The sequence below is a fragment of the Talpa occidentalis genome, unplaced genomic scaffold, assembly GCF_014898055.3.
Source record: "Talpa occidentalis isolate TD23 unplaced genomic scaffold, MPIMG_talOcc4v2.1 talOcc4.7, whole genome shotgun sequence".
Lineage (NCBI taxonomy): Eukaryota > Metazoa > Chordata > Mammalia > Eulipotyphla > Talpidae > Talpa > Talpa occidentalis.
In genome coordinates, this window is record NW_023605083.1 from 91,187,424 (window position 1) to 91,202,403 (window position 14,980).

The 14,980-nt window shown below is 52.1% G+C and overlaps 2 protein-coding genes across 2 annotated transcripts; both read right to left on the minus strand.

Annotated features, from left to right (window-relative positions):
• Positions 1-863: 863 nt before the first annotated feature.
• LOC119231501 (asialoglycoprotein receptor 2-like) lies at positions 864-4,808 on the minus strand. Its single transcript, XM_037493232.2, has 5 exons — positions 4,743-4,808; positions 4,481-4,567; positions 4,258-4,403; positions 1,253-1,359; positions 864-1,020 (listed from the first exon to the last, which is right to left on the minus strand). Exons 1-5 carry the CDS (start codon positions 4,771-4,773, stop codon positions 864-866), a joined length of 528 nt encoding a protein of 175 aa, XP_037349129.2. The 5' UTR covers positions 4,774-4,808.
• Positions 4,809-10,991: 6,183 nt separating this feature from the next.
• CLEC10A (C-type lectin domain containing 10A) lies at positions 10,992-14,980 on the minus strand. The gene is made up of 10 exons (XM_037492338.2): positions 14,800-14,980; positions 13,778-13,872; positions 13,077-13,193; positions 12,607-12,690; positions 12,454-12,525; positions 12,280-12,351; positions 12,032-12,118; positions 11,789-11,940; positions 11,419-11,525; positions 10,992-11,283 (listed from the first exon to the last, which is right to left on the minus strand). Exons 2-10 carry the CDS (start codon positions 13,842-13,844, stop codon positions 11,127-11,129), a joined length of 915 nt encoding a protein of 304 aa, XP_037348235.1. The 5' UTR covers positions 13,845-13,872; positions 14,800-14,980; the 3' UTR covers positions 10,992-11,126.

The window sequence follows — 14,980 nt, forward strand, 5'->3', positions numbered from 1 at the left end:
ATGGGTCTCCAGCTTGTCAACTCAGGACTTGCCACCCTCCACAGTTGCATGAGCCAGTCCCTAATAATAAATCACTCGTGTGTATGTGTACATGTATATGCGTGGGTGTATGTATATGTATGTGTGGATAGATACATACATACATCCACATCTTACTGGTTCTTTCTTTGGCAAACCCTGACCAATACAGTATCTGTGAAATATTTAACTGAGGAAAATGGGAGGGGTTGGGAAAGTTACTCATTGCCTGTAGTGTGTGTGTGTATATTTGAGACATAATTTACTGATAGTATATGTTACTTTTGTAATAAAAATTAAAGCAAAAATCAAATTGCTTAAAGATCCTTTCAAGGTCACTTTCAGATTGATCTTCAAAGGCCATATTTTCCCACTGTAGAAGTTGCTGCTGACAATTTCTGTGCTGGAGATAGGTCCAGATGTGTTTGGGGTCCCAAAAGAGACAGCCATGCTTCCAGTCAGCCATACTGGAAAAGTGTCTTACTACTGGGTGTCAAGGAGCAACTATCTAGAACATAAAATTTTCTCTTTTTTAAACCATGTCCTCTCCTTCTTTGCACCCTACATTCCCAAGCCCAAATAACCAATCCACACAGAGTCTGAAGTATTAGTTTCTTTTGTTCCAACTCCACTGAAGGCTCAAAATTCTAATTCCAATGAATTGCAGTAGGAGATAGGTTCTCAGCCTCTCAGATCTGAGGTTCTTAATCCACGCCCTTCTATCTGTCCTCAACCCTTTCTCACGCCTCTGACTCTTTTCTTCCTTTCTTCAAAATCCCTATAAAAAAGCTGGGACAGGGCTGGGGTGGGGTGCAGATCAGAAAGACATGCTGGAGGATGGGCTCCTAGCCCGTGATGTTCAACTTCATCTCACACACCCAGCGGTACATCTGCAGGCAGAAGTCGTCGTTCCAGCGGCCATCCGGCCTCATCTCCGCACAGTCCTCAGTTCCACCCACCTCGTGCCCCGTCCAGTCGTCTGGCTGCAAGGGAGCCCAGTTCCTAAGAAGGCAGGACAAGCTCTGAGCTCCCCTCCATCCCAGCAACCCACACCTCCACCTCACCTTGGGCTCAGGGTGCAGAGTTGTAGCCGTGGAGGTTGGGGGTTTGAGGGGAGAGGGGAGGGATTTGGTTCCTGAAGGATGAGAGGGAATGGACTGATGTGTTGGGGTGAAAGACCAGGTGGCTGTCCCAAGGCCAAACTAACGGGGTGGGAACTAACGAGGGAACTTGCCTGTAGTTAAGCCTATGGTCTGTGCCATCCACCCATCTCCAGGTGCCATCACTGTCAGTGAGGCCTATCCAGGTATGGAAGGGCTCCGTGTGTTGTGTAATGAATTTCTGGAAAACAGAACAGGGTGGGGTTAGAAGTGCTTCCAGTCCCTTGTACAGCCATATAGGCATCAGCTGGGCTTCCCTCAGCCCTCCCCAGCCTAACCTGCTCCAGGCTGAAGCATCAGCTCCCACTACCACTAGTTCCATGTTTCTCTTCTGTGACCGTAGCTGTTGTCAGCTGAATGTACACACACTGGGCTCACCTCAAGCTAAACGCTTTACAGGGCTTACTTTATTTAATGCTCATGAGACCTTCTAAATTGGGTGGCTTAATGAAGCACACATTACCCATGAGAATAAGTAGAGCCCACGAAGTTGATCTAGTGCCTGAGCTCGCAGCAACTGTACCTGGCCTCCCACTTTACTCCCAACTCACAGCACCACTGAACTCAGGTCTTCTCGCTGTCTCTGCCCACACTTCTAACTCTTGGAATCTCGACTCTGGCCCCTGGCCCTGCAGCCCCCATGCACCCTGGCATTACTAAGGAACTTGGCCTCACTCGCCTCTCAGATACATCAGTTTCTATGTAGCTGACATTTTCAGAGGTTTGCTAGGACTTGAGTTTCCAAGCTTGGACCCAGGGCCCAAGGCCCTGTTAGGACTTGGCTACATGGGGTCTGGCCAGCTGTCCTGCAAATGGGAGGCTGCCCTGGGTGTGAGGAGCAGCCCGGTCAGCCAGTTGCCTGGGGCTGGGCTGAAAGTGGTGGCTTAGATAGCTCCCTAGGACTCAAGTACACCCCTTAGGCCCCAGACCCCCGAGTGGCCTCCTGTACAGATATTGCTACTTCTGGCAACTTAAGTCCCATGGTTTGAAGGTAGCAAGGAGAGGGTATGATCACCTGGGTTTGTGGAGGAAATAGAGGGATGGGCTCACCAACACACACGCCTAGCAGTTCCCTTTGACAACATGTGAAGGGTCTCCAATGGCATTTGAAGGGAAATTTCCTAATTCCTTTCTCACTTCCTAGAGACCCAACTAAGGTTGCAGTTAACTCTCTCATCTATGGGCAGACATATCACACCCCTGAATTCTAGAATCCAGCAAATAGGACAATGTCCTGTGCATGAAGGGGCAACCCTCAGAAACTGGTGGGGTTGCTCCCTGTGTCAGAGGGGTCAGCAGAGGTTGAGGGAAAATGTCTCAGGACTAAATATTCCATCCGCTGATGACTGTTGCCCTAGTCCCTACTTTCTTTCACCACGAGAAGGTAGACAAGGAATACAAATCATCAATAGCCAGTCTTCTGTGATGCAGAAAGAACAGTCAAGTAGCACCAAGTGATCAGAGCAGAGTCTAGGTGAGTTCATCTCCCCTACTCATGGGTAGATAACAGACAAGAAAGACAGACTGAGATTATTCACAAAAGTAGCAGAGAAAAATATTATCTTGGAAGTGATGCAAAAATAAAGATGATGGTCCTCCCTGGTGGTGCCATGGGTTGAGCACAGACTATGAAGCTATCCACAGCCACTGCAGGAGTTCGATCCCTAGCCAAGAAGGTGACCCACATGGTGCAGTAGACCTCTCCTGTGTCCCCGCTGCTCCCCCTCAGCAGTGTTATTTCAGACAGTCTGCCTGATCTGTTCCCTACTCTGTCTCTGGTGAATCCTCTCACACATACCCCACTCCTCTGGCCTGTACCCCAGTTCTTATATGCAGAAATAAATAAATCTTTTTAAAAAAATAAAGATGAAAGGGATGAACGAGGGAGGAAGAATAAACTGCTATCAAAAATGGAGGTGAAAAAAATACTTTGAAGGGGAATCCCTGGTGGTGCAAGGGGTTAAGACGCAACCTATAAAGCTGTTCGCAGCCACTGCAGCACTGACCCAAAATATGCAGCAGACCGCTCCTGCCTCCCTGCTGTTCCCCTCAGCAGTGTATTTCAGTCAGTCTGCCTCTTGTGTTCCCCACTCTTCCCCACACCTCTAGCCTCTACCCCAGTTCTTGCATGCATAAATAAATAAATCTTAAAAAATACTTTGGAAAGGAGTGTGTCAGAAAATAAGGAGATATTGGAGAACAGCTCACATCCTCCAAAAAATTAGAGAGATGAATGACATGTGACATCAAAGAAAAATAATAACACAACAGTAAATAAAGGGAAGAAACTGAGAAGAGAAATTCAAACTACATAAACAAAAACCAGCCACTCAGCAGAAACCCACATCTGAGATATGAAAATGGGCCAAGCACAGGCCCCAGGCTACAGAGAAAAAGATCCCAAGGAATTATGGTGATGGACTGTGGGCACTTTGATGGTGAGAGCTACGAAGACCACATCTGAGGGGAGAAATCATATACCATCCCAAAATCAACAACAATGTAAGAAAAAGGAACTTATTTAAAAATTAATTAATTTTTTAAAAAAGAAATCAAGACCTATTCTATTTATATCACATAAAGCTGAATTCAAGATAAAAAACATTAAAAGGGTCACTGACCTGCATTTCTCGGGATGAAAATACAACCTAAGTGGCCTCCCCAGTGGCTCAAGGTTAAAGTCTCAGTGCTATAAAGCTATTGCCAGTCACCACATTCTGAGTTCGATCCCTGACCAGGGAGATAACCCACATGGCACAGCAGACCTCTCCTGTCTTTCCCACTGCTCCCCTCAGCAGTGTATTTCAATCAGTCTGCCTGTTCTACTCCCCACTCTGTCTCTGGTGAATCCTCTCACACCAAACCAAACCTCTGGCCTACACCCCAGCTCTTATATGCATAAATAAATAAATCTCTAAAAAAAGAATAAAATAAATAAAAATTAATTTATTTTTAACCTCCCAGAACCTTTCTAGAGTCTTCCTTAGGTTAAAAAAAAACCTTAATAAAGCGAGCCTGAACCACCCCCAGAGTGCACACCCCAGGGTTCCTCCTGCCTCCACCCAGGCTCCAGCTTCACCTGCTCCTCCCTGGTGTTGATGACCACCAGGTGGGCGTTCTCCAGCCGGCAGTACTTCTCAGCCTCCGGCCAGGTCTTCCCAGAGCGAGAGAACCAGTAGCAGCTGCCTCCATGCTCCAGCCAGTTAACCGGGCAGCACTCTGTGCCTGTGAGGGGGCAGCGGGAGATGAGATCCTGCTGAGGGGACAGGCACAAAGGGACCAGGGACCGCCCCTCTCCCTACCGTTGCTGCGGAAGAACGCCATCTGACAAGACAGGGTGCGCAGATCCCCTGAGAAGTGCTTCAGATGAAGGAGCAAGGTGGAATGATCTAGAGGGACAGAGGGACGGGCTACGATGTGGGCTGTGTGGGTGCCTCTCTGCCCCTCCACCCTCACGACCCAGCACAGGCCTTGGGCTGTGGACGCACACATGCGCAGCACACTCACGCCACACTCACGCCACGCGGGCGCACACCTCTCACGCACTACCGAGGGGTTTCTCACATGTTTTCAGGTCCAACAGCTGTTTGTTCATTTTGGTTTCTAGAGATGTCACTTTGTTCCCAGAGCTGCCTCCTGAAAACAAGGGACGGGGCGGGGAGAGGAGTTAAACTTTCCTCTCGGTTCTGTCTCCTTAACTCCGGGCGTCCTCACCTCCCTGGGGCGTAGTCCTGGCACCATCACCTTGACCTGGGATGTTGCGGTCCCCACCCCCTGGCGCCCCAACATCTAGGAGGTGCCCTGAGCTGCCACAGAGACTTCTGAAGCACACACCTGCTCAGGTCGCTCCCCTGCTTCAATCCCTTCAATAGGTCCCCATTCCCTCCAAATAAAGCCTCACATCGTTACTCTCATCATTAACCTGCATGGTCTAGCCCCGACCTGCTCTCTGCTCTCTCAACACCTAGTTCTGCCAGGCTGGAGTTGTTTAGTCTCCCTCATGCCTGGTGCCACAGATTCTGTTTTCCCTGCCTGGTTTTAATCCATCCTCTCTCTACCTGCCTGTAAGGGCAGTACAGGCCATGACTACAGGTTTTCTGATCCAGCAGACAGGGTGAATGAGGAGAGTCCTGGAGTCCTCGGTGGCTTTTGTAGGCTTTTCTGGGATTTACTGGGTACACAGCAGGCAGGGGTGCTGGGAGGCTGGGAGATTGGCAGGCCTCCCAGACCCCAGCAAGTCTTTACTCTTTCTGGGCTCTCTGGCGTTCTCTGGCGTTATCTCTGCATCTCCTGTGCTGCTGCTTCTGCTTCTGTTGGCGTCGGAGACCACCCTTAAAAGCACAGTCTTAGCCCAGGTGAATCCCATCTACCTATGCCCACACCCTACTCCAGGTGCCCACTATCTGGCATGCATTCGGGACCACAGGGTTCCGTCATCTATCCTAATGGAGGGAGGGCAGAAAAGCCTGATACTTTTACCTTACCCTACACTGCCTCACCCAGTTCATCCCTCAGCTCAGATTCAGTGCCCCTGAAGTTTACCCAGTATCTCAGGCTGGGTGATCTGCCCCAGCCCGCAGCCCACAGCACCAAGCACACCCCGATTGCAGACTCAGCACTGGACACCGGCACCGACCCTCACAACAGGTGCCTGGGCCATCGGATCCACACCACCCACTCCTCACGGGAGTGCCCAATCACCATGGAAGCTCAGAGCCTCCATCTCCACCAGGGTGCTAGAGGAGAAGTTGCCGAATATTTCTTTTAGGGTCCACAACTCCATCTGCAACTGCGTTCCTTGTCAGGAGACAGTGGGGACAGGACAAAGTGAAGGGGGCTGTGTCCCGTATGAGAGCCCCCATTGTCATCTGATCTGTGTGCCTATCCCCCTCCCTACGCACCACTGCCTCCATATTTGCCCCAGCACTGCCCATTTCTCTTTCCCCATCACCTCCCCCACCCCTCCTGGTCCCTGTGACCCTCACTTTGGGACCCGATCACACACGTGGCTACCAGCAGCAGGATGTTGACGCTCAGGGCGAGCAGACTGAGCCTGTGCCTGGAGCAGAAACGCTGCCGCAGGAGGGGCTGAGGCAGGAGAGTCCCTGCAAAAGAAGGGGAGACAGGAAGAGGGGGGTCAGAGCGGGGATCTAGATAATGGAAGGCAGAGGAAGTATAACTGAGAGTGGTGGGGGAACTAGATGCCGGGGCAGCTTTAGGGGAGTCAGGGGCTTTGACCCCAGCCTCTGGGCATTGCACACACATGCATTTGCACTCTGGCATCCACAGGAATACTGCCTGTACCAGCCACACTCAAAAACTAATAACCCACAGGGCAAGAAGTTCATGCCTTGGGTATACTCTAGACCCACCTAATCATAAAAGTAGACTCAAATCAATCAAATTGACTCCAAGTTACCTAACTACATTCCCAAGCAAAGCTCAAGAATATTTAGAGCAATACCAATATATCCAGCACCCAACAAGGTAAAATTCACAATGTCTGGAATCCAATCAAAGATTGAAAGAAGCCAGAAACACAACTCATATCAGGAAGCTAATAATCTATCTAAACTGACACAGATGACAGTATTAGCAGACAGGGACAAAAAACAAAACAAAACAGATATTAAGCTTAAAAAACCCCAGATATTATAATGGTATTCATATTTTTAAAAAATGAAGTAGTATCATGGCAGACATCTAAAAGTTCCAAGTTGAAATTATTGGCATGAGGGCCTCCCCAGTAGCGCAGTGGTTGAGCGCTGGGTTGTGAAGCTGCCCGCGGCCTCTGCGGCGCTGGTTCGATCCCCGGCTGCTCCCCGGCCACCGGAGGAGGGTTCCACATGGCGCGCAGACCTCTCCTGCCGCCCGCTGCTCCCCTCAGCAGTGTACTTCGGTCCTTCTGCCTGCTCTGCTCCCAGCTCTGGCTCTGGTGAATTCTCTCACCCTCCCGCGCTTCTGACTGTACCCAGTGCATGTATAAACAAAACCAAACAAACGAACAAATAAATAAAACATGCCTCTATTAAAAAAATAAATAAAATAAATAAATAAATAAATAAATAAAAAAGAATTATTGGCATGAAAACTACAATATCTGAAAAGAAAAATGTGTTAGGTAGAATCAATGGAAGATTAGACATGCATAAGGTAAGAACTGTGAACCTTAAAAAAGCTATATTAAAAAAAAGAGAAAGTCAAGAAAAAGAAAAAAAGTAAGTCCATCAGTGTGCTGAGGGACCATTAGTATGTATGTAATTGAAGTCCTGCAGGAAAATGGAGAAGGGAAGACAGAAAAAATATTTGAGAAAACAATGACCAGCACGAACATTTTCAAATGTGTTGATAACTAGAGGCGTGTCAGCTTAAGGACAAGGGCAGGGCGGACATATCAGGCAGTGGGCCAAGGATAGAGGCCAGTGTATGTGACCAGGCCCTCCCAGGAGCAGAGGCTGCTGGAGAGAAATGACTGCCCACCCCACTCAGACCACCCCCTCTGTGTTGCCCATCAGGTCTTTTGGGTGAGTGAGCTCCCTCTCCTAAAAAGTCTAAAATCTCTGTACTCTCTCCAAACCTCTCGCTTAAACTCTGAAACCTCTCTCCTGTAGAAGATTCCACGATATTCAAAATCATTTTTGAGTGTTACCGTCTACCAGGCATCACGTGGGCACTGAGGATGCAGAATGAGGCACGTCAGGGCTGCCTGATCCTAGGAAAGGCCTGATGGGCATGTGAGCCCTCCCAGACTCCTGCCCTGTCAGCTCACACCCTCGCCTGCAACAGCAGAGAGCTGCCAGCCTTGGGGATGTGGGGCCACTCCTCCCAGCCCAGGCTAGCCAATGCCCCTCCCTAAGCTCTAAGCCCTAACACCTGCCTCCACTGAGCCAGGCTCCATCACTGGCCCCCATCACCTGACACCCTTCCCCCCTAGGAGCCCTGACTCCTGCTCTTCAACCCAGAACAGCACAAATCCCTCCCATGTTAAAACTTTTCCCCCAGACCTCCCTGGTGGCACAAGGGGTTAAGCACCGCACTATCAATCCCCAGCCTCTGCAATATGAGTTCGATCTCCGGTTTGCCAGGGAGAAACCCACATGGCGCAGCAGACCTCTCCTGTCTCACCCGCTGCTCCCCTCAGCAGTGTATTTCAGTCAATCTACCTGTTCTGCTCCCCACTCTGTCTCTGGTGAATCCTCTCACCCCCCTGCATCTCTGGTCTGTACCCCAGCTCTTGTATGCATAAATAAATAAATCCTTTTAAAAAAAACTTCCCCAAATTGGGGCCTTCAGTCAAGATTTCCTACAGAAGGATTTAGGCAGTGGGGCTGGGAGGAGGGGATGGGCATCGTCCAGGACCTCCTGGGCCCCAAGCCAAGCCCCGACCCAGCCCCCCCATGCACACTCTCCTGTGTGTTTTTCTTGTACACACATACAGATGCGCATGCACACACACACTCACACAGAGCACACTCTGCTCAGGTCAGAAGGAGAAGGGAGGAGTCGTCCCCAGCACCTATTTTTGCCCTGAGCCCTAACACACGCCCTTTTCTGGGGCCCTGTGGGCAGAGAGAAGGTGAGGTCGGGGGCAAGCAGAGGCATCAGGCACCTCCCACCCAGAGGGGCCTTGTCTCTGGTCATGGAGTGAATATGACAGAGACCTCAAAGAGACAGAGAGCCACGGGGAACCAGACAGCTAGACAGCTAGAAACTGACCCGTTTCCAAAACGGGTCTTCTTTCCTGGGGTTGTCCTCATGAGTTCCTGGCCTCTCGCCTCCACCCAGCTGGTGGTCATCTTCTTCAGGGTCCAGCTGCTGGATGTCTTGAAAGTCCTTCTCCATGTTGGTCCAGGCTGGAGCTGGAGTTGGCGGGTTGGGTCGGTGGTAGGACCGAGTCTGGGGCTGATGCTAGTGCTCAGATGCTAATTCAGGGGGAGGCAGATGATGGACTTCAACATAACATCTGAGTGGGTCAAGGCCATGATCTGAGCTGCGTCTGAGTTGGGAAGTGAGTTTGGGGCTGGGATGTGGCATACACTGGGTGTCCACCCTCTCAGGCCATTACTTGGGACCTGACCCAGCTAGGACCCTTCCCTCCATACTCTCACAGAACAAACCACCACACACCTCCCCATCTGGCCTCCACTGTGCCTGAACCAGAGTCTCCTTAATTTCAAACTCCCCAATCGCACACGCCTACCAACCTGGGTTACCTGTTCGAGGTGTGGGGGCTGATTCCTAGGTCCCTCAGGCAACCTGGACCCCAGGGCAAAGGAGAGGCTAAGGTTCAGAAGTGGGGCAGGCAGCGCTAGAAGAGGAGAGGAGAGGAGGGGTGACCCCAGGAGGGCCCTGAGCCCGTGCGTCGGTCCGAGTGGTTCTAACCTGGCATCTCCTGCCCCTGGGACTTTGGACAGTAAATAGAAGTAGAAATGGAGTTGGAACTCAGGCAAAGTGTAGTGGGGGGCAGGGGACAGAACCGTCTCTGTTTCCCCAGGGAAGGGGAGCTCCTACTCACCCCACACCTCCATAGGCCAGTCACTTCATTCCTCATTGCACAGGTCAGGAGGGGTCCTAGCCAGAAAGGGCCAGAGGTACAGTTTCCTCTTTCCCTTCTGTCCCTCCCCCTTCCACATCCTGCCTCTGAGTTTCCCAGAGTTACATGTGTCTCCAAATATCCCTGACCAGGATCAGAGGGGCCCAATCTCAGCTCTTGCCCAATCCAGACCCATGACCCTGGCGGGCCCCAGCTTCCTGCAGGCTCAACCACTGGGCTGCCCAGCTCAGGCCTGACTGGCTTCACTGTCCTGGGGAGGAGAGCCCTCAAAACCAGAGTGGTAGTAGCAGGGGAAGGAGAGAAGAGCCTTCACAGAGGCATCGTCCCCTGCAGCAGGAGTTCAACCTCAGTAAGCACCTTCTGCGACCCAGGCACCACCCTGCCTTCACACCACCCACTGCTGTGAAGATCTGCAAGGTCACCTCACCCGAGAGCTGAAGTCCTGTCTGGGGACCCTGCTCTCTGCTCGGACAGGTGGGAAGGAAGTTCAAAACCCTGGCACAGACTCAGTCAGACTGAGGGCCCGAGCACATGAAGAACTTATGAGAGGGCCTCCCTGGTGGTGGAGGGGTTAAGTCTCAGCGCTTTCACCACTATGACCTGAGTTCAATCCCCGGCCAGGGAGCTACCCACATGGCACAGCAGACCTCTCCTGACTCGCCCATTGCTCCCCTCAGCAGTGTATTTCAGTAGATCTGCCTGTTCTGAGCCCCACTCTGTCTCTGGTGAATCTTTCACCCTCTGTACTTCTGGACCTCACCCCAGTTCTTCCACACATAATAAATAAATAAATAAAAGACCGTGTGAGAATGCCTGTGGTCTCAGGAGAACAGCCTAAGCATCAGCGCTGCTCCTGCAGGTTGCCCCCTTCAGTCACCTGCATCAGGTCTCCCTCCAAGCTGAGAATTTTCCCTGATACTCTTCCTTTTCTTTACAACCCCTCATCTAACCTTAATGGGGCCAGAGGTAGAGGTAACAAGGAAGGATTATTAGTTAAAGGTTAAACGTCCCGCTATAAGATGAAGAGGTGTTAGGAGCTAATAGGAAACAAGTGATTATAGTGTAAAACACTGCACGTATAATTGAAATTTGCTAAGAGAGTAGAATTTAAATACTCTCACCAAAAAACCAAGATGAAGATGGCAGGTGATGGATGTGTTATTAATTAGATGGGAGGAATCCTTTCCCAATAAATAAGCCAATCAAATCACCACAACATACACTTTCAATATCTTACAGTTTTATATTTATAGCTCATAAAACTGAAATTAAACTTAGGAACTCTATCTAGTCTTTTGAAAGTTAAAGAGAAAAATATTCAAATTACGACAATGCTCCAATCTCCCGGGGGTACCCCCTCCCACGGGGTCTCGTGAGGTCCAGGGCAGGTCCTCCTAGCCCATGATGCTCACGCTGGTCTCACAGACCCAGCCGTAGGCCCTCTGGCAGACATCGTCATTCCACCCGCCGTCAGGGTGGAGGTGGGCACAGTCCTCCCCTCCGCCCAGTCCGTGCCCTTGCCAGTCGTCCGGCTGCCCTGGCTTCCAGTTCCTGAGGGGGGAGGACAGCAGCATAGTAGGAAGAGTGGAAGATGGAAGAGAAACCAGGTCTGGGAAGAAGGGGCTGAGGCCCAGACCCTGGGTCGCTGAGTCCCGGGCAGAAGGGGCCAGGCCAGAGCACACTCACTTGAAGTTGGTCTTGTAGTCTGTCCCATCTGCCCATTTCCACTCTCCGTTGGAATCGGTGAGGCCTATCCAGGTGAATGTGTTGACTAAGTGTTTCTGGACAAAATTCTGGGATGACAGAAAGGACATTGTGTGTGGTGGGTGGGGTGGACTCCGAGGACAGAGTCCCAGCCTACCCCTTGGACTAGCAGTTCACTAAAGCAGTTGAGGTGCTCTGGGGTGTTTATCCCATGGCGGCTCAGGGAGCCTCTGAGGGTGAGCCTGGGATGGCAGTTGTCCTCAAAGCTCCAGAGCTGATTCCAGTGTGCAGCCAGGGTTAAAAACCATTTCCGTAAATGGGACATGCCGTGGGACCTGGGCTCCACAGTCACCTGCTCATCCCTGGAGTTGAGGACCGCCAGGTGGGCGTTCTCCAGCTGGCAGTACTTCTCAGCCTCGGACCAGGACTTCCGAGAGCGAGAGAACCAGTAGCAGCTGCCTCCATGCTCCAGCCAGTCAGTGGGACAGCAGGTAGTTTGAGAACCTGAGGGGCCAGGGGTGGGGAGGGTCTCAGATGCTGCTCAGGGGGATGTGGACAGCCAGTGAGGCTGGGTAAGCCCCCCTCTACTCCTCACTGTTGCTCTGGAGAAGAGTCATCTTGCAAGTCAGGGACTTCAGGTCTTTGACCAGCTGCTGGACCACAGGGAGCATTTCGGAATAACCTGGGACATACAGAGATGGGCCGTGGGGACGGTGCCTGGTTGTGGTTGTGGCTTCTGCTCAGTGAGTCCCTGGAGGCCAGCTGCGCCTGGGGACCCAGCTTAGGAACCTCCAAGTTGTCCCACACACATCGTGGCCAAGTGGAGGGGAGCCAAGGTCTGACCTGCTTTGAATTCCGCCTGCTGTTCCTCCAGCTTTTTCTCCAGAGAAAACACTTTGTTGTTCAAGCTGCGGGCTGGAGGGGGGACGCTCAGCATCTTGAGGCTGCTCCAGCCGCCTCCTCTCTGCCCAGAAAGCCCAGCCCCCACCCTACCACACACCTGCTGAGGGGTCTCACCTGCTTGCAGCTCCTGCTTGTGGTTCTCCACCTCAGCGCTCAGAGACGTCAGAGCTCCTTGAGCACTGTCACCTGGAAGACACGGGGTCCCAAGGCTCAGGCCAGGCTGCCTCCAGCCCCACCCCCACTGCCCCACGCCCAACAGAAGCTCACCTCGAGAGTTCAGGGACTCGACCTCAGCTGTGATGTTGCTGAAAGTTGTTCTCAGGGTCACCAGGTCCCCCTGAAACTTGGAATCTGAGCAGGTGGAAGGGACCATTGGCGTTAATGTGTCAGGTCTGCTGTGTGGGCACTGAGCAGAATGCCGGACACGCATGTCTCATTTGGCCTCACAGCGCCCCAACCCAAAGGATGGGGGCAAATGGTATCAGTATTGCAGATGCAGGAACCACGGCTCAGAGAGGCTAAGCCACTCGACTGCATTACCTGGCTAATAAGTGGCAGGGCCAGCAGCCACCCTTATCCATCACTACCCCTCAGTGCCCCCACCAGTAAACCCATGATTGCTTCACTGCCCACCAGCGACCCCCTAACCTCTACCCCTCACCTCCCCTGCGCCCCATCCCCACCCCCCACCTCCACTCTTAACATCCACCCCTCCACCACCCAACCCTGCGCCTCACTTTGGGATCCAATCACACAGATGCCAACCAGCAGGAAGAGGTTGAGGGCCAGGCAGAGCAGGATGGGACGGGGCCCAGAGCAGAGATGCTGCAAGAAGGACTGGGGAGGAGGCAGCCCTGTAAAGGGAAAGCATGTCAGGACCAGGAGGGTGTGGGACGTGAGGTGGATGGGCCCACAGGGATCTGTGAGGTGATGGGGCTGGACAAGAATTGTGGGACAGGGGGTGTCCTGGCCTTTGACCCCTCACAGGCCTCACAGGTCCTCATTGCATGGGTCCCTCACACCCCTGGGGAATGCCCATCACAAGGACACAAGGACAGAGGAGGAGGATGTTGTATAAAGTCCTATCATCAGAGCTGACGAGGTGGCAGGAGGACCCAGAGAGTGTTGGGGAGCCAGGTCTTTAGAAGACTCACGTCCTCCGTACTGTCAGCAGAATGAGCTTTCCGTCTAAGCCCAACTGCTCTTTCCCCAGCGCAAGCACTCATCTGCCGCCCCAGCACACACGACCCCACATCTCTGTGGTCTCCCTGCCCCTGTTTTCCTGGGGACCTTGAATCCTCTCATCCTGGGTCCTGGCCCTCTCTGAGTCGGGATGGCGGGGGGGGGTGTCCCAGATATGCAGATGGGATATCACAAAGAAATCCTTCTAAACATATTAAGGGGTGTTTTAGGATAGGCCAGTTCTCTTTCCTCTTACCATTTCTAAACCACTGGCTTTTGTCCTCACTCTCCATGTTCTGGAAGTTCTCATACTTCATTGACATGCTTGGCCCAACACCGAAGCTGTCAGAGCTGAAACAGACAGAGGTAGCGCCAGAGGCCAGGCTGCGGAAGAAGTTGGCACAAACGGGGAGGCTGGGGCCGGCTGGTGCCGATGTCAGGGCTGGAGCTGAGGTGAGAGTTGAGGTTCCAGTTAGGAAGCGGCCTGGCCTCACAGCTGGGAATCGGAAAGGACCTGGGTTTGAAGTCTGGATTAGGTGTGGGCTCAAGATTGGGTTTTGAGGGTCTCCCTGGTGGCGCAGTGGGTTGAGCACAGAGCTGTGATTCTGTCTGCAGCTTCTGCGGCACCAGTTTGATTCCCGGCAGGCCAGGGAGATTCCCACATGGTGTGGCAGACCTCTCCTGTCTCACCCATTGCTCCCCTCAGCAGTGTATTTTGGTCTTTCTGCCTGGTCTGTTCCCTGCTCTGTGGCTGGTGGATTCTCTCACCCTCCCCAGCCTCTGGTCTGTACCCCAGTGCTTGTATAAATAAATAAAAAAATCTTAAAAAAAAATAGAAAAGATTAGGTTTTGAACTGGAGTGGGCAGAGTTTGGGATTGAAGATGGATGTGACGTTGGAAAAATATATTGCTAGGATTAGATCGTTGCAGCTAGAATTGAGGCTGCGCCTCCTGCTGGGATTGGGGCTGACCCTTATGTTGGAGCCATGGATGAAGTCGGACCTAAACTTCGCACTAAAGCCGGAAATAGTTGAGCTCATCCCCAGTTGGGACGGGGGCTACCATTCCAGTTGACTGAAGGTGTAGGTGCCATCCTGGAAAACAGACCCCGCGGAGGCAGGAGGAGAATGCAACACGCCCACTCACGACGCTCCATTGGGCAATGACATCTCCAAGTTGCCCCTTCTCCGTCTTCCCATTTAGATGCACAGTCCTTCTCTGCTTCCTCTGACGTCCTCCCTGGTCCCTCGGTCTCACCTGCATCCCCAGCCCAGTTACCTGTGGCGAGCTGGGAGGCTGTGGCTCTCGGGATCTCAGGGCAGCAATGATCAGAACTGGAAAAACGAAACGCTGGAGAGTGGGGTAGAGGCGAGGGAAGGAGGAGCCATAGAAGAAACTGAATTCCCGCTGGTCTTTGTGTCTGTGAGCCTGGAGTCTATCCTCTGGAATCTCCTACTTC